A 20,529-nucleotide genomic window follows, 5' to 3' on the forward strand; every position below is an offset into this window, starting at 1 on the left:
ATAAACGCAAATTGTGTCTGTGATTTGGGGCGCCATTGTGATCACCCCCGATGTGTACTGACTGAAGTCCCGTAATAGACTTTAGACTCAGGCAAACGATGCTCTATATATTCTTGCTTTAGGCTCCTGCACAGTTCGGCAATAGATTTGCAGACAAGTAGTCTGGTATGCATGGGAAAAAAAGCTTCCACCACCTTCTCTTATTTAGTCTGCACAGATCGGGGAACCTTTCAGTTTGAGGGGGAAGGGAGGGGAGGCTGTAGCGTCATGTAGCCGGTATAACCGTTTGCTCTTTATAGCCGGTCTAAGGTGGTATACGCGGTTCCTTTCTCTAGGAGAAGTTTTTCGGCGCTCAGGTATGAATAACGAGATTTGCACGGTCTCCCTCAAGTACAGACAGGACACCAAACGTTCAACGGGTTTTGTAGTCCATTTACTGCAAAAAGTGAATATATTTAGAACAACAGGATCATATACATTCAGCTTAGTACCAAACATATTAAAACCTTCCCAGAATAACCTGAAATGGACAAAGATGTAATTCCAAAAATTACCCCGCAAAAAATATTCTTCATGAAAAATGTTCCATAGGAGGAAAAAAAATCATAACAGGTTTGATTAGTTAGAGGTAATTAATAAATTAGTTAAAATACAGGATAGCACTAACGGAGGGGGGCACGTACATGTTATTATATTATCAGTTTTTATTGCTACTGATTTTTTAAACAATGACTTGTAGCTCGGAATTAAGCTCCCGGAGTCGTGATATTTTTATGGCGACAGTAACGCTCACGAAACAATAAAAAGAATTAACGCAAGAAATGAGCCGCTTCATATAAAAATAGGAAAATATATAATATAGATTTCTTTGTGATCCTCTCCTTCAGACAAAGTAACCGCACTATGGGTCATTGTTACTATGCTTCGTTATCAGTGGGATAACCCGTTAACCTAAAATGTTTTTTATTCTTTTAAACGATAGAAATTGTGCAGAGATTTCCCCCATTTCGTCCTATTGCTGTCAGTGCTCGGGGTGCAATGAACTTTGTTGAAAAAAAAAAAAAAAAATTCTATATTCTCCAACTTGTATCCATGAGCGCAGGACGGTCCTCTCCTCTTATAGGTCCAAACTGTCCCAGCGACTGGTCATGCTACAGCAGAAATTGCTGGGACTTGTAGTTCAAGTACAAAACCTGATCTAATAAATTATTGTGAGGTCTTATCAGACGACCATTTCCGCTCGTTGCTGTGACTGGACCTGGCGCCAAGACCCCTGTCGCGCACAGTCCCGCAGCCGTAACTCACATTTTCTGCAGTAGGCAGCGCAGTCTGAAATTGTTAAACCAATCCGTAGAGACCCGTTAATTGCTTCAGATCCGCTCGGCAGCCAAAAGTCGCATCGGGCGGAGGAAAGATTCGGTCGCTCGTTCAAACAGCAGCCGAGATAGAAGTCACCGAAACCCCCTAAATGGAAGGTCTATTGTCCTGGTGGGCTATTTCTTCATGCAGGTGTCTTCCAGCTGGTAGAACAGGACATAGGCCTCACTGGTCTGTACTTGGCTCTCGCTGATGGGTGTGACTCTGGGGGGAGGGCAAACGTTTTATCAGACAAGTTCCGAAATTATTCTCTAGGCTAAATAATCACCGAGAGGAAACGGAACTCACCGGGAGTCATTGTAGGCGAACCACCGGGACTGGTCCTTGCAGTAGGCGGTGTAATGCCCATAGTGCACGCTGCCCGAGTGATTACAGAGGGCGTAGAGGTTATACACCGGGCTTCCTGGAATCAGTAAGTCACACACACGTTATCTCGCAAACATCTACAATACAAGTATATAGGCTCAATGACATCATTCCCAGACACTACATTAGATTGTAAGCTCCTTGGCTGTGGTCTTCCAATGTATCGATAAGACTGCTTATAACTAGATGTCCCATTATACCATGATCTGTAAGAAAACTGGAACTGCAGGCCTACTAAAATGTAAGCTCTTGGTCACATCTCCCATTATATAAACTATTTAAACATTTTGTAACTAGGTTCTATCATTCGACCAGTAGATTGCAAGCTCTTTGGACTTTGTGAACCCCACCTCCTGGTTTCTATGTTTAGCTTGGCCTTAGGATTTGTTATATAGTTTAGGTGACATTGCCATGTAATCTGAGATCTGTCCCATTCTGGCAGGAGACTCCCTGATCCACCTTAATCCCGTCACACGAGACCTTGACACTAATACCTGACAATCCCCTCTCACTGTTACTGGGATATCCTACAATCTACTTTCACTGACCAGGAACTCCGGCAGCTTCAATTCTCACCGTTCCCGGCTGATACCACACACCCGGCATCGGTGACTGTAATAGTCCTACTTGGTACTACTGTATGGCGGGGAGATGGGAGGGACAAGGACGAGAGGGCTGGTCTGCATACAACACAAATGGTGAGAGGTCTGAACATGCACGGGATCAGTATTGCGGGCATCAGTAGGGTGTGCCCAGGACAGGGTCTGCACCTTCCGACGCAGATTTCCTGGCTCCGGGAGAGTGAGAGCCCCGCCCATCCTGCGTAATAGGAGTGTTACTCAGATAATTTGATGCCACGTCTCGGTAGTAGGGAAGGCTTATAGGATAAATCCACCTCTGTCTACGTCAGACCCCCCCCCCCCACTGCTGTGTCCTGTGGCAGACAACAGCGGTTTGAACTGTGGGAAAAGCTATTTGCGTTACTCCACTCAAAGCAGGATGGCGTTGGGTTTGTGACATTGCAGTGGGCGTACACGGGGCGCTCTCTACCACCTGCTCCCTTGCTTCTATCCCTCACTCCGGTCCTCTCTGAGCTATAGGCCCAACTATCAGCTTACTAATGATGCCACCTCCTGACAGTACAAGGACGGCAATTACAGATAAAACAAATAAAGACATTTATTCCACTGACTAAACAATAATAAGAGAATATCTATAGAAAAACATAACTCTACCCTCATTACATCTGTACGATAACAATACACAGTGCTGAGGTTCCTATCTCCGCAGAGTGCTCTATGTCCAGGGTGGGATCATTCCGGAGCTGAGGACACAGAAACATCCAACCTACCGGCTTTCTCGCTGGCAAATTCCTTGAGGCTGAGACGGTGTAAGGGGAAATCTACAAACCCCGAACACTTCTTTATGGAGAACTTTGTGCTGGAGAATCTGTTCAGGTCTATGAGGGGCGAAGTTATGGAAGATGCGGCACAGGTGACTGAACAGGGAGATTCTTACTGCCTGGAGCTGCGGGGGCACAACGTATAACTGCAAATCCTTTTATTGGCAACACGCAAAGTCACAGGGACACCGAGAAGTGGGAAACGAGTAACTGTCACCTACACACAGTCATCCATTCACTATTATGCAGCCTATCCAGTCACTAGGAGACAGTGACATCACTGAGAATGCAGCCTATCCAGTCACTAGGAGACAGTGACATCACTGAGAGTGCAGCCTATCCAGTCACTAGGAGACAGTGACATCACTGAGAGTGCAGCCTATCCAGTCACTAGGAACCAGTGACATCACTGAGTGTGCAGCCTATCCAGTCACTAGGAGCCAGTGACATCACAGAGTGCAGCCTATCCAGTCACTAGGAGACAGTGACATCACTGAGAGTGCAGCCTATCCAGTCACTAGGAGACAGTGACATCACTGAGTGCAGCCTATCCAGTCACTAGGAGACAGTGACATCACTGAGAGTGCAGCCTATCCAATCACTAGGAACCAGTGACATCACTGAGTGTGCAGCCTATCCAGTCACTAGGAGCCAGTGACATCACTGAGAATGCAGCCTATCCAGTCACTAGGAGCCAGTGACATCACAGAGTGCATACATTAGATTTGTTTGTTTTTGTCATAGTTACAGGACACGTTCCCTTCTTGCAGCGCTATCAGAAAGTCTCTCAGAATAAGACTTTTGGTTTCTGATACATCAGCAGCAGAACATGGAAGTGTAATAGCTTTATGGGAGCTGTACCAAGCCTTGGAGAGAGATGAAGTGGGGAAGTGACCCAAAACAGCGGTCACAGCGCACCGCAGCCCAGCTTTCACTCCCTGGGTCGGGTGGTGTTGGTTCCTGGGGCAGCAGTGGCGGGTGCTGGTTGGCATCATCCACCCGAGAGTTCTGACAGCAACCAATCAGCTTCTATCATTTATTTAGCACAGTCTCTGAAATGACAGACTCTGATTGGCTGCTTTATCTCCCTCCGAGGCTCGATACATCTCCCCTGAACTCTTTCAGCTTCTCTCGCCGTCTCCTGGTGAGTAGATTGGATGCATGGTCACGCATATAGTAATGGTTCACTCCAGCTCAATCTCCCCTTTGGTTATGTGCCCCAGTTATACCAGTCTGTGACATAACTGGGACGCGTTACCTGGGGGTGTCTGTGCAGGAGTCGCCGCAGGAATATCTGAGGTCACTACCATGGGCACTAATCATCCAGAACGCTGGGATTACGCCAGCGCACCTGATCTGTTTGTTTTGGGCCCACCCTGACCGATATATCGGCAATTGGTTCTAAACCGGCCAACAGAGTCTCCGCACGGGCGTACTGCTCACTGCGCCGATGGTACATAGGCTGCACACAGCGCCATCTACAGGCTGAGAGCCATTACTGCACTCTGCTAGTTGTGCAGCACCAAAACAGAGATCACAACACATCTCCTCTCATCCTAAAGCGATCGGGAACCAAGAGATGGTCCTCCCTCTAAGTCCCATCACAGGAGGCGATCGGATCTGCAGTATAGAATACACAAAGGATACGTAACACGAGGATTCTGGGGAACCGCTGGACAGTCAGCTTCTTGGTGCTTTTTGTCCTCTGCCGGCAGCGATCACAGATCTGTCAGAGAGAAATCATCATCTCCAGTGTCTTCCCATACAGCCGGGAGACCGGGAGCTACAGGACCTCTCATACATGCGTGTGTGGGGATAGATGGGACCTCTCATACATGCGTGTGTGGGGATAGATGGGACCTCTCATACATGCGTGTGTGGTGATAGATGGGACCTCTCATACATGCGTGTGTGGGGATAGATGGGACCTCTCATACATGCGTGTGTGGGGATAGACGGGACCTCTCATACATGCGTGTGTGGTGATAGACGGGACCCCTCATACATGCGTGTGTGGTGATAGACGGGACCCCTCATACATGCGTGTGTGGTGATAGACGGGACCCCTCATACATGCGTGTGTGGTGATAGACGGGACCCCTCATACATGCGTGTGTGATGATAGACAGGACCCCTCATACATGCGTGTGTGGTGATAGACGGGACCCATCATACATGCGTGTGTGGTGATAGACGGGACCTATCATACATGCGTGTGTGGTGATAGACGGGACCTATCATACATGCGTGTGTGGTGATAGATGGGACCTAACTGGTTTATGACAGCGAGATATGGGGGAATTACCGGGGCGTTCTCAGAGTTCAACTCTTCCTCCTTAGTGAACAGGCTGAAGCAATCGAGAAGGGAGACTTTACCGCTGGTGAATCCTTTCTGCAGGGAGGGAGAATGGGGACCATAAGGTCAGAGGCCGATAGATTATCACTATAGACACAGACAGATAATAGCACGTGTCACAGTCACTTAGTACATAGCAGCAGCAACATTGCTACAGGGTCTATATATTCATGTTACCTCATTTATAACGACCCTATCATACAAAATGTGTCCACTGGATTTAAAGTTTTGGCGGCTGGTGGACCAAAACCGGCTCATCAATCCTGCTGAGATAGGCTTAGCTCAGGTTATTATTACAGCCCCTCCCTCATTGACAGACCATTCCTGTTAACACTTTATAAACCCCGAACAAGTATCAGAGAGCAGAGGGACCCACAAAGGTGCGGTGGGGGAACCCAGCAGATACCCCTAGGTCACCAAATTCTGCATAATGTTTATAAGTGGATGGAGTTATTATTTAGATTCAAAGCAGCGCCCTGTGTACGGATGGAGATGTCCCACCAATGAGATACAGAGCAGGACTAGTGATAGCCCCGCCCACCCAGGAATCAGCGAGAAGCGCAGGTGTGACGACCGTCCTGTTACATTATGTGTCTTATGCAGCAGGGTCTGCGGCTCTCATGGGGTCTCATCGGGGGATAGTCAAACCTCTAAGGTCTGTTCACTGGGAGACAGTCAGGGTAACAACATACAGACCATGCAGCAAATTCCGCCCCCCTCTCCGTACCTTGGGGATGGGCAGAGACAGATCACAGAAGACCTCAAACGTAGGCGATCGGTAGCCACAAGACTGGCACTTCAGGCAGCTCTTTAGCTGTCCCACAAATAGATCTAGAGGGGCAGAAAATGATGAGACGGACGGATGGACAGGATGACCTCTATGGTACATGTGCAAAAGGCATGCTGGTACCTGTGGTCCATAAGGTGCTAGAACATTACTGTATATACAGGGATTACAGGGCTTTCTGATCACGGTGTATCGCCATACTTCATCTTCCTGATGCATTTTACGCCTTTATAGGAGTTATGTGTGTGTGTGTGTCACCCTTGGGTATGACACAGATTATCTCTACATTGGATGCACCTGTATCCTCACAGGCGCCGTATGTGGTATCAATGGGGCATGATAATAAAGGACTCAGCCCAGATGGTATAAAATAAGTAATAGGCTGAGAGGTGTCTGACCCCCAATACTGTGACTAAGAGAGTCATTAACATTTAGCAATATGTGGTAATATCTCAGTCTCTCCTGACAGCATTAATAACCTGAACCAGCGTCACATCACTTACCCACCACTCTGCTACATCACTTACCCACCACGCTGCTACATCACTTACCCACCACGCTGCTACATCACTCATCCACCACTCTGCTACATCACTCACCCACCACTCTGCTACATCACTTACCCACACCACTCTGCTACATCACTCACCCACCACTCTGCTACATCACTTACCCACCACTCTGCTACATCACTCACCCACCACTCTGCTACATCACTCACCCACCACTCTGCTACATCACTTACCCACCACTCTGCTACATCACTTACCCACCACTCTGCTACATCACTCATCCACCACTCTGCTACATCACTCACCCACCACTCTGCTACATCACTTACCCACACCACTCTGCTACATCACTCACCCACCACTCTGCTACATCACTTACCCACCACTCTGCTACATCACTCACCCACCACTCTGCTACATCACTCACCCACCACTCTGCTACATCACTCACCCACCACTCTGCTACATCACTCACCTACCACTCTGCTACATCACTTACCCACCACTCTGCTACATCACTTACCCACCACTCTGCTACATCACTCATCCACCACTCTGCTACATCACTTACCCACCACTCTGCTACATCACTCACCCACCACTCTGCTACATCACTTACCCACCACTCTGCTACATCACTCACCCACCACTCTACTACATCACTTACCCACCACTCTGCTACATCACTCACCCACCACTCTGCTACATCACTCACCCACCACTCTGCTGTCCTCCCTCTCCAGGTACTGCTTCCACATCTGATTGGCTCGCTCGTCGTCACTGAGGAACAGGAGCTGTACAAGTCAGTGACTCCCTCTGCAAGTGTCTCTCCAGCCCCCTCCCCACTATAGCCATCTGTGACTCTACAACAGCAGAGGAGATGGTTATAGCACTCTCTGCCACCCCCAACCCACTGTACCCATCAATGACTCTCTACACCCCACTGTACCCATCAGTAGCTCTCTTACCCAACTCCACTACCCATCAGTGACTCTCTTACCCAACCCCACTGTACCCATCAGTAGCTCTCTTACCCCACTGTACCCATCAGTAGCTCTCTACATGCCACACAACCCCACTGTACCCATCAGTAGCTCTCTACATGCCACACAACCCCACTGTACCCATCAGTAGCTCTTACCCAACCCCATTGTACCCATCAGTGACTCTCTTACCCAACCCCACTGTACCCATCCGTGGCTCTCTTACCCAACCCCACTGTACCCATCCGTGGCTCTCTTACCCAACCTCACTGTACCCATCAGTGACTCTCTTACCCAACCCCACTGTACCCATCGGTGACTCTCTTACCCAATCCCACTGTACCCATCGGTGACTCTCTTACCCAACCCCACTGTACCCATCGGTGACTCTCTTACCCAACCCCACTGTACCCATCAGTGACTCTCTTACCCAACCCCACTGTACCCATCCGTGGCTCTCTTACCCAACCTCACTGTACCCATCAGTGACTCTCTTACCCAACCCCACTGTACCCATCAGTGACTCTCTTACCCAACCCCACTGTACCCATCGGTGACTCTCTTACCCAATCCCACTGTACCCATCGGTGACTCTCTTACCCAACCCCACTGTACCCATCAGTGACTCTCTTACCCAACCCCACTGTACCCATCAGTGACTCTCTTACCCAACCCCACTGTACCCATCAGTGACTCTCTTACCCAACCCCACTGTACCCATCAGTGACTCTCTTACCCAACCCCACTGTACCCATCGGTGACTCTCTTACCCAATCCCACTGTACCCATCGGTGACTCTCTTACCCAACCCCACTGTACCCATCAGTGACTCTCTTACCCACAAACCCCAGTGTATCCTAGGACTCTCCACTCCCCTCGCCAACCCACTGTACCCATCAGAGGTTCTCTACCCCTCACTTCATTCCCACTGTACCCAAGACATATTGTCCCAATCCGGCCGTACCCATCAGCGATTTCCTCTCCCCAATCCTGCCGCACCCATCAGCTATTTCCTCTCCCCCGATCCTGCCGCACCCATCAGCGATTTCCTCTCCCCCGATCCCGCCGCACCCATCAGCGATTTCCTCTCCCCCAATCCTGCCGCACCCATCAGCGATTTCCTCTCCCCCAATCCTGCCGCACCCATCAGCGATTTCCTCTCCCCCGATCCTACCGCACCCATCAGCTATTTCCTCTCCCCCGATCCTGCCGCATCCATCAGCTATTTCCTCTCCCCCGATCCTGCCACATCCATCAGCGATTTCCTCTCCCCGATCCTGCCGCACCCATCAGCGATTTCCTCTCCCCCAATCCTGCCGCACCCATCAGCGATTTCCTCTCCCCCGATCCCGCCGCACCCGTCAGCGATTTCCTCTCCCCCAATCCCGCCGCACCCATCAGCGATTTCCTCTCCCCCGATCCTGCCGCACCCGTCAGCGATTTCCTCTCCCCCAATCCTGCCGCACCCATCAGCGATTTCCTCTCCTCCAATCCTGCCACACCCGTCAGCGATTTCCTCTCCCCCAATCCCGCCGCACCCGTCAGCGATTTCCTCTCCCCCAATCCTGCCGCACCCATCAGCGATTTCCTCTCCCCCGATCCTGCCGCACCCGTCAGCGATTTCCTCTCCCCCGATCCTGCCGCACCCATCAGCGATTTCCTCTCCCCCGATCCTGCCGCACCCATCAGCTATTTCCTCTCCCCCGATCCTGCCGCACCCGTCAGCGATTTCCTCTCCCCCAATCCCGCCGCACCCATCAGCGATTTCCTCTCCCCCGATCCTGCCGCACCCGTCAGCGATTTCCTCTCCCCCAATCCTGCCGCACCCGTCAGCGATTTCCTCTCCCCCAATCCCGCCGCACCCGTCAGCGATTTCCTCTCCCCCAATCCCGCCGCACCCGTCAGCGATTTCCTCTCCCCCGATCCTGCCGCACCCATCAGCGATTTCCTCTCCCCCGATCCTGCCGCACCCGTCAGCGATTTCCTCTTCCCAGATCCTGCCGCACCCATCAGCTATTTCCTCTCCCCCAGTCCTGCCGCACCCATCAGTGATTTCCTCTCCCCCAATCCTGCCGCACCCGTCAGCGATTTCCTCTCCCCCAATCCTGCCGCACCCATCAGCGATTTCCTCTCCCCCGATCCTGCCGCACCCATCAGCGATTTCCTCTCCCCCGATCCTGCCGCACCCGTCAGCGATTTCCTCTTCCCAGATCCTGCCGCACCCATCAGCGATTTCCTCTCCCCCGATCCTGCCGCACCCATCAGTGATTTCCTCTCCCCCGATCCTGCCGCACCCATCAGTGATTTCCTCTCCCCCGATCCTACCGCACCCATCAGCGATTTCCTCTCCCCCAATCCCGCCGCACCCATCAGCGATTTCCTCTCCCCCAATCCTGCCGCACCCATCAGCGATTTCCTCTCCCCCGATCCTGCCGCACCCATCAGCGATTTCCTCTCCCCCGATCCTGCCGCACCCGTCAGCGATTTCCTCTTCCCAGATCCTGCCGCACCCATCAGCGATTTCTTCTCCCCCGATCCTGCCGCACCCATCAGTGATTTCCTCTCCCCCGATCCTGCCGCACCCATCAGTGATTTCCTCTCCCCCGATCCTACCGCACCCATCAGCGATTTCCTCTCCCCCAATCCCGCCGCACCCGTCAGCGATTTCCTCTCCCCCGATCCTGCCGCACCCGTCAGCGATTTCCTCTTCCCAGATCCTGCCGCACCCATCAGCTATTTCCTCTCCCCCAGTCCTGCCGCACCCATCAGTGATTTCCTCTCCCCCAATCCTGCCGCACCCGTCAGCGATTTCCTCTCCCCCAATCCTGCCGCACCCATCAGCGATTTCCTCTCCCCCGATCCTGCCGCACCCATCAGCGATTTCCTCTCCCCCGATCCTGCCGCACCCGTCAGCGATTTCCTCTTCCCAGATCCTGCCGCACCCATCAGCGATTTCCTCTCCCCCGATCCTGCCGCACCCATCAGTGATTTCCTCTCCCCCGATCCTGCCGCACCCATCAGTGATTTCCTCTCCCCCGATCCTACCGCACCAGTCTATGATGAGCAGGACTGTGAATCAACTTATTCAAACGCTTTGTTACCTGAGAGAGTCTTTAGGTTCCAGTAAGATTAGACGTTTGGCATCAGAGAGGATGCTGGGAGTTTTTCTACATTTCCTGTTAATTTCTATGTGGATTCGATCCATGAAGAACTTGAGAAATTCCTGAGCATCTTGCTGGCTGTACAGGGTCACATTACCAATACTGAGACATAGGGAACTAACCACATAAGCTCAGGTAAGGAAATAAAACGTAATATATTACATAGGGATCACACAATACTGAAGAATAGAATAAAGCTGTTAAAAGTATAAAAAGCTGGACAAACATTTATTACAATGCACCGATCCATTCACTAGGAACCAGTGACATCACTGAGAATGCAGCCTATCCAGTCACTAGGAGCCAGTGACATCACTGAGAATGCAGCCTATCCAGTCACTAGGGACCAGTGACATCACTGAGAATGCAGCCTATCCATTCACTAGGAGACAGTGACATCACTGAGAATGCAGCCTATCCAGTCACTAGGAGCCAGTGACATCACTGAGAGTGCAGCCTATCCATTCACTAGGAGACAGTGACATCACTGAGAGTGCAGCCTATCCAGTCACTAGGAGCCAGTGACATCACTGAGAGTGCAGCCTATCCAGTCACTAGGAGCCAGTGACATCACTGAGAATGCAGCCTATCCAGTCACTAGGAGCCAGTGACATCACTGAGAGTGCAGCCTATCCATTCACTAGGAGACAGTGACATCACTGAGAGTGCAGCCTATTCAGTCACTAGGAGCCAGTGACATCACTGAGAGTGCAGCCTATCCAGTCACTAGGAGCCAGTGACATCACTGAGAGTGCAGCCTATCCATTCACTAGGAGCCAGTGACATCACTGAGAATGCAGCCTATCCATTCACTAGGAGCCAGTGATATCACTGAGAGTGCAGCCTATCCAGTCACTAGGAACCAGTGACATCACTGAGAGTGCAGCCTATCCATTTAGTAATTGGTGATATTAATAAGGAGGATAATACACAGGTGTTAGTCAGTGACTACTCACTATCATACATTGTAAGCAGACTGACATTATAGAATAACTCCACATCTCACATTTACCTGTACCCTGTAAAAGACGGGACGTATTTCTGGAAGACCGCCCTTAGACGAGCTGGGTTAGCAGAGTCGGGAGGCTCTGGGTTCCACAAGGAGGCGAGGACATCTGCGAAAGCTGGGGATGAGACATACAATACAGTTATTTTGAGTAAACGGACGAGCTGAAGGCCAGAATACAAGAAAGGGTGGAGCCCTCCGGGGATCTCATATGTAACTAGTGAGTTATATTAAACCACACGCCGAGGCTGTAGTAATGAGAAGGAAGTTTGTTGTGTAACAGGAATATTACTCCCCAACACATGATATACATCAAGATATAACGAATGCGCAGAACCTCTCCATAGGCTTCAGTGGTAACAGCGCCACCTACTGGCCTTTATCCAGACAAACATCACATGCCACATATACTTAGTGAGGGCGACTTATATCGAGATGATTTCTATCTCCCTTCACACCAGCCACAATTTATGACGCGAGAGAGGGGAAAGTTTGTATATAGAGAGATGACTGAAAAAGTGACAACAGAACCCATCAAAGCAGGTCCTAAAATATTACTTAAAATCCAAGATGAGATGCGTGGGGCACCTACTGTGCTGTACGTAACCATGTCAGAGTCATAATATGCTGTGACCACTTAGAGGCGCTGTTCCAACGTGAGACCCTGCTAAGAGGGTAACTCTCCCTCATTAGTGTCAGTTTGTTACTATGATAGTACTAATTGTGCCCCCTTTTCTTACCCAAATACCCTGCTCAGCTCTGGCCGCCACGTAAAACAATCGGTAAAGCGCGTGATGTCGGGGTCTTTGCTAGTTAATCATAGGACAGATCTGAGGATCATGGGGAAGATAGGAAATGTGTTACAGGAAAGCCCCAATTTACAGCGCCATTCTATTCGCCAGTCTGCTAACACGGCGGTATTCAATTATAGAAACGTTCATTATTTTTGTTGAATGGTATCTCTGCGTTTTCTGTGGACTGAGGCGCGCACACCAGGACGTCAGAGAAGGGCGCCATTTGAAGAACAGTACTGTTTTACAATGTTGTAAGTCTCTCCTGTAAACGCCAAGTATTATTGCGCTTGGCGAGCGAGGTCTGTCTATGGCGACATTTACAGCTGAAAAAAATTCAGTGCTCCGCATTTCAGTGATGGTCGCTTTACGATTGGGGGAGGGTAGGACGGGGGTACGGACGGGTTCCAGAACCCCAATATGCTGGGCCTTGCTGCACATCCAGGGCGGTACTTTATAAGGGGGCATGCAGCTTGTGGTGGTAATCGCCCCCAGTATTATCAAAGTAAGCGCTAACAAATGGGTGTCCACCTACTACTGTGCTAAACGCCCGTTAAAATGTACATTTACTAACGTGCTGGCACAGCGGATCCTGCGGGCAGGAGACCGTTATATATAACAGACAGTGACGCCGCACAGCGTACCCTCTGTGAGATCCTGTGGCGTCCTGGAGTTCACGGCCTGCTCCTGGCGGAATTCTTGGCAGAGGATGTAATCCCGGAGGGGTTGTGTGCTGCTTAAACACTGGAGAACGGCGTTTAGGAAACACTGCAAGGAATATATATATATTATATGTACACACTGACTGACTGAGATTCGCTAATATCTATTCCACTGGCAACCATATGTAAGCAGCGAGGGTGCTGGGAGATAGCATAAACTAATCTATATACCAGCAATACAGACCAGTTACAGAATTATTCACGTAAAAGCCCCTCGGAGACTAGTATTTAACAATTACCAAAAAAAAATTATATTTAAAAACAAACACTGCAGCGTAATGAGGGAATTTCCAGGACAGTTTATCCGGCCAATGATGCTAGTAATGAATTCTCTGAAGTGGGCTGTGAGAAAAGGATAGGTCTCTCAGGACTAGACTAGCAGGGCATGTTGGTACTTGTAGTTCCACAAGAGTTTCCCAAACTTGATCTACAGAAAAGGCTACAAATGCTGTAATAGGGGCTGCACAAAACCTACCGTGTTGCCTAAATTCCTCAGTCCGACATGCCCCGAGCCGAGGACAGGAACACGCGGGGGCTGCAAGAGAACAGAGAGAGGGTTACAGACAGACGCCATTCTCCTTAATTCAATCAGAGAACAGTCAGCTGCTGGCAGCACAATGTGCAGAGAGAGAGAGCGGGTAATGGGCATGAGCGGGGCATCTGAGACATCACACGCTGCAAAGTTACATAAGGTATCAAGGTGGGGCGTGAATCCCCCGTCCCTATCGCCTGGCGTTACCTCGCTGGTCATTAGTAGCAGACCCATCACAGCAGTATGGACTACCGATTCGGAAATGTCAGCCCCTCTCCCCTGTACTTCCTTCCTGTCGGCCAAGGTGCGCTGGAGTTTCTGGGGTAGCTCCACCAGACCGGTCCCCTGCAGCCCAGGCATGGTGCGGCTCTGCGAGGGTGCCAGTCTGTCCTACCCGCTGGATAGCACTTTGGAGACTGAGGGGCTTAGTGGGCCGGTCTCATCCTCTCAACGGATTGTCACTGGGACTATTCAAGGTGGTTCAGCAGCTCATCTCCTTGGGATTAATTAGCTGTAGTGTCATTCTCAGGAGGAGGAGGAGGAGGAGGAGGGCAGGGTACAAGGGACACCTCAGCAATGTATGCATAGTTACATAAGGATACACACCACTGTCTCCCTATACACAACAACTGTATTGTTACTATAAACAGATATATATATATATATATATATATATATATATATATATCTCTGCTTGCAATGCAATGACGAGGAGGTCTGGCTACAGGTCCGACAATATGGCCGGTGGGCACTCACAGGGGGCTGTTGATGCGGTTGACTAAGCAAAAATGTCCCATCACCCAAGCGGAATAATGGCCATGCGTGAAAGCGATCACAGTGATTTCATTAGGAGCCATCTCCAATACGACCCAATATTGGACTAATCAGCGGAGCTTGTGGTTGCACATACTTACAAGAGAAGACCGAGACTGGCTGTCCGGGGGACCACAGGCTTGCGGGGGTTGGTACGAGTCTTGGGGTTCTCTCAGCGATGTCTTAGTAGAGGCGCAGGCTCGTAATGACAGCAGAGGGGTGATGGATGACTTCTGCGGAGCCTCTGCAGCGGGAGGAACGTTAAGTCTTTTCAGAGAACTGCTTCTCTTCAGGGATGCAATGTCCAATGGCGGCTTCCTGCTGGACGAGGCGCTGCGCTCTCTGACCAGCACCTGGGACAGACCTTTGCTGATCTCCTCCGTCTTATCTCTGTTCAAGCTCAGGTCCCCGTGACTGACAGATTTGGAACGAGACAGACTACCCACCCTGGCCTGAGGAGGGTGAGCGGCCGCTTTGATGGATGGCGGAGGGCTGGTGACATTGAGCAAGTGATTAGCCTTCACTGGTCCCCTTTTACTGGCAGGATCTGTACGCTGTGCGCTCCGACCGCGGTCCGACTTGCTCTTCTCCACCACCGGACGGGGAGGCAATGGCCGTAGCTTTGGAGCAGAGACCGATCCATTACTGTAGACTGTGGGAGCATTGGGCGAGCGTTCCTGGCTGACAGCACGGAGGGAAGTGTGGACCTTGCCAACTGTGGTCGGCTGTGAGGTGATCACTGGGGTGTCACGACTCCGTGCAAACCTGGGTTCACATGCTTGGGGCATTGCAGGTCTTAGGGAGAGTTGCATCCTGTGGGTTATAGGATATATTTAGCGTATAATAAATAGGGTAAGAGGCTTTGGGAAGGGTCTTCTGTTCCAGAGATAGCACTAAGAACAGTAACCGAATTTCTACATTATAAAGACATGGTGGATTTAGGTTAACCTCCAGCTTCAGGGTGTTAGGGGGGGTGTATATGCCCAAGTACCTCATTATCCACGGTCTATGGGTGGCGTGTCCCAGTGCCGCTCTCTCGTCTCACATCTCTGCAGCCTGAAAGAAGGAAGCAGTTCATCCGTACTGATTTCCAGAGGACGTTGTAAATGCCAGGAGTAAAAATGGCGTCCCACTGGGATTTCTAACCCTACGAGAGTAGGTTTAACCCCTGCACAGCTGCAGGAATATAAAATACATGTTTGGCTTTGGGAACAATGATATAATAGAACCGTTACATTCTATTGTGTGGTTATCCTGCACTCATGATACATATCCCGACACACAGAGGGGACAGTATATCGGGTCACTGATCCCTACACACACAGTGGGGACAGTACACCGGGTCGCTGATCCCTACACACACAGTGGGGACAGTACGCCGGGTCGCTGATCCCTACACACACAGTGGGGACAGTATGCCGGGTTGCTGATCCCTACACACACACAGTGGGGACAGAATGCCAGATCTCTGATCCCTACACACAGTGGGGACAGAATGCCATATCTCTGATCCCTACACACAGTGGGGACAGAATGCCAGATCGCTGATCCCTACACACAGTGTGGACAGAATGCCGGATCGCTGATCCCTACACACAGTGTGGACAATATACCGGATCACTGATCCCTACACACACACAGTGGGGAAAGTATGCTGGGTAGCTGATACCTACAGTGCCATTGATCCCTACACACACAGTGAGGCCATTATACGAGGCCACAGATCCACACACACACACAGTATACCGAGTCACTAATCCCTACACACAGAATGGACAGTATACTGAATCACTGATCCCTACACACAGAATGGACAGTATACTGAATCACCGATCCCTACACACAGAATGGACAGTATACTGAATCACCGATCCCTACACACAGAATGGACAGTATACTGAATCACTGATCCCTACACACAGAATGGACAGTATACTGAATCACCGATCCCTACACACAGAATGGACAGTATACTGAATCACCGATCCCTACACACAGAATGGACATACTGAATCACCGATCCCTACACACAGAATGGACAGTATACTGAATCACTGATCCCTACACACAGAATGGACAGTATACTGAATCACCGATCCCTACACACAGAATGGACAGTATACTGAATCACCGATCCCTACACACTGAATGGACAGTATACTGAATCACTGATCCCTACACACAGAATGGACAGTATACTGAATCACTGATCCCTACACACTGAATGGACAGTATACTGAATCACTGATCCCTACACACTGAATGGACAGTATACTGAATCACTGATCCCTACACACTGAATGGACAGTATACTGAATCACCGATCCCTACACACAGGATGGACAGTATACTGAATCACCGATCCCTACACACAGAATGGACAGTATACTGAATCACCGATCCCTACACACAGAATGGACAGTATACTGAATCACTGATCCCTACACACTGAATGGACAGTATACTGAATCACTGATCCCTACACACAGGATGGACAGTATACTGAATCACTGATCCCTACACACTGAATGGACAGTATACTGAATCACCGATCCCTACACACAGGATGGACAGTATACTGAATCACCGATCCCTACACACAGGATGGACAGTATACTGAATCACCGATCCCTACACACAGAATGGACAGTATACTGAATCACCGATCCCTACACACTGAATGGACAGTATACTGAATCACTGATCCCTACACACAGAATGGACAGTATACTGAATCACTGATCCCTACACACTGAATGGACAGTATACTGAATCACTGATCCCTACACACTGAATGGACAGTATACTGAATCACTGATCCCTACACACTGAATGGACAGTATACTGAATCACTGATCCCTACACACTGAATGGACAGTATACTGAATCACTGATCCCTACACACAGGATGGACAGTATACTGAATCACCGATCCCTACACACAGAATGGACAGTATACTGAATCACCGATCCCTACACACAGAATGGACAGTATACTGAATCACTGATCCCTACACACTGAATGGACAGTATACTGAATCACTGATCCCTACACACTGAATGGACAGTATACTGAATCACTGATCCCTACACACAGGATGGACAGTATACTGAATCACTGATCCCTACACACTGAATGGACAGTATACTGAATCACCGATCCCTACACACAGGATGGACAGTATACTGAATCACCGATCCCTACACACAGGATGGACAGTATACTGAATCACCGATCCCTACACACAGAATGGACAGTATACTGAATCACCGATCCCTACACACTGAATGGACAGTATACTGAATCACTGATCCCTACACACAGAATGGACAGTATACTGAATCACTGATCCCTACACACTGAATGGACAGTATACTGAATCACTGATCCCTACACACTGAATGGACAGTATACTGAATCACTGATCCCTACACACAGGATGGACAGTATACTGAATCACCGATCCCTACACACAGAATGGACAGTATACTGAATCACCGATCCCTACACACAGAATGGACAGTATACTGAATCACTGATCCCTACACACTGAATGGACAGTATACTGAATCACTGATCCCTACACACAGGATGGACAGTATACTGAATCACTGATCCCTACACACAGGATGGACAGTATACTGAATCACCGATCCCTACACACAGAATGGACAGTATACTGAATCACCGATCCCTACACACTGAATGGACAGTATACTGAATCACTGATCCCTACACACAGAATGGACAGTATACTGAATCACTGATCCCTACACACAGAATGGACAGTATACTGAATCACTGATCCCTACACACAGAATGGACAGTATACTGAATCACTGATCCCTACACACAGAATGGACAGTATACTGAATCACTGATCCCTACACACTGAATGGACAGTATACTGAATCACTGATCCCTACACACAGAATGGACAGTATACTGAATCACTGATCCCTACACACAGAATGGACAGTATACTGAATCACTGATCCCTACACACAGAATGGACAGTATACTGAATCACTGATCCCTACACACAGAATGGACAGTATACTGAATCACTGATCCCTACACACTGAATGGACAGTATACTGAATCACTGATCCCTACACACAGAATGGACAGTATACTGAATCACTGATCCCTACACACAGAATGGACAGTATACTGAATCACTGATCCCTACACACAGAATGGACAGTATACTGAATCACTGATCCCTACACACTGAATGGACAGTATACTGAATCACTGATCCCTACACACTGAATGGACAGTATACTGAATCACTGATCCCTACACACAGAATGGACAGTATACTGAATCACTGATCCCTACACACAGGAGTATATTGGTCAGACCCCTCTGCCCCCCGCTCCCGGCAGAGACGTACATTACCTGAGGCCGCGGCCCCGGTGTGTTGGTGTCAGGGCCTACCCCTCCCTGGCCTCATAGCAACCGCAGCATCTTCCGCCATTTTCCCTCACTCGCTCCTTCCTGCGCTTGCGTGCTAGACGCCACAGCCCCACCCATTATTTACACCGTTACCATGGAGAGTGGCGAGCTGGGAGACGCGCATGCGCATACAGAGCGGTAGCCGGCATCAGTGACCAGGCGGCGGCCATCTTAACTACGGGCACCAGGTCTTCACACTTTACCTCCTCAGCTCCCATTTACACTGCAGCGCTCATACAGTGGAGTTTCTAAAATCCCCCATGCCAGTTTGTCATTAATGACATAGGGGCCTGGATTCAGCGCTGTACGCTCTGCCAATGTTTTCACAAATGGAGCCGCGCACGCGGCAAGATACATTAGTGTAGTCACGCGCTGCCAGTCTTTATTCGCAGAGTGATTGACAGGCAGGGAGCGTTTGGGGGAGGCAACAGAGAGCGTCAGCTGAAAACGCAGGCGTGTCGCGTCCTGCGTCTGCGATCCCGTACGCAGGAAACAAGGCTCCAGCGTCTCAGTTACGGCGGCCATTCAGAGTTGCCATAGAATCACTCAAGGAGTCACTGCTTGCCTGATCGGTGACCGATGCTGCGTATGACAGCTGCGATGACTGCGGTGGGCGTCGCAGTACTAGTCCCGGACGCTGTACCGTTAGTATATTGTCGCAAATCCTCAGCTATAAAAAGAATAAAATAAAAAATGGCAGCTGCGGCTCCAATAGCGCTGAGCTCTGAATCAGGCCCATCGGACGGCGAGTCCATTTTATAAGTAACATTGTAAGATACCTGTGGAACATCCTCAGGCTGTGCATACATTTATATCAGGGGTGTGCAACATGTGGCCCTCCAGCTGCTGTGGAACTATACATCCCAGCAAGCCCTTCTAGTGTTGCTGTTAGGGCATGCTGGTATGTGTGGTTCCATGGCAGCAGGAGGGCAACGTGTTGAAAATCCCTGATATATACACACCCACCATGGTACCAGGCATTGGTAAATTAGATTAGACGCGCCGTACACAGACATTGCACTCATTGCATAAGGACATGAGAAGTACGCCTTCAGTGGTGAGCAAGTCATTCCCTGTATAATCGCTGTGATCCCTCCGGTAACAAGTCATTCCCTGTATAATCGATGTGATCCCCCCGGTAACAAGTCATTCCCTGTATAATTGCTGTGATGACTGACAACACACGGAGCAGTGATCCCTCCGGTAACAAGTCATTCCCTGTATAATCGATGTGATCCCTCCGGTAACAAGTCATTCCC

At 49.8% G+C, this 20,529-nt stretch overlaps 1 protein-coding gene across 3 annotated transcripts; it reads right to left on the bottom strand.

Moving 5' to 3' along the window:
* Window positions 1-433: 433 nt before the first annotated feature.
* On the bottom strand, window positions 434-20,083 carry USP21 (ubiquitin specific peptidase 21). 3 transcript variants are annotated; one of them, XM_088456292.1, is made up of 14 exons: window positions 19,214-20,083; window positions 15,800-15,864; window positions 14,910-15,621; window positions 13,939-13,998; window positions 13,386-13,509; window positions 11,957-12,068; window positions 10,885-11,022; window positions 7,516-7,580; window positions 6,229-6,332; window positions 5,451-5,537; window positions 4,793-4,871; window positions 3,095-3,202; window positions 1,666-1,780; window positions 434-1,581 (listed from the first exon to the last, which is right to left on the bottom strand). In XM_088456292.1, the coding sequence occupies exons 2-14, from the start codon at window positions 15,802-15,804 to the stop codon at window positions 1,494-1,496; spliced, it is 1,797 nt and encodes a 598-aa protein (XP_088312418.1). In that variant the 5' UTR covers window positions 15,805-15,864; window positions 19,214-20,083; the 3' UTR covers window positions 434-1,493. The 3 variants fall into 3 exon arrangements, with proteins under 3 accessions (XP_088312418.1, XP_088312417.1, XP_088312419.1); XM_088456291.1 differs by having other exon boundaries at window positions 15,800-15,984; XM_088456293.1 differs by having other exon boundaries at window positions 19,209-20,083.
* Between the last annotated feature and the right edge of the window lie 446 nt (window positions 20,084-20,529).

The sequence above is a fragment of the Taudactylus pleione genome, unplaced genomic scaffold (assembly GCF_031769625.1).
Source record: "Taudactylus pleione unplaced genomic scaffold, aTauple2 ptg000696l, whole genome shotgun sequence".
Classification (NCBI taxonomy): Eukaryota; Metazoa; Chordata; class Amphibia; order Anura; family Myobatrachidae; genus Taudactylus; species Taudactylus pleione.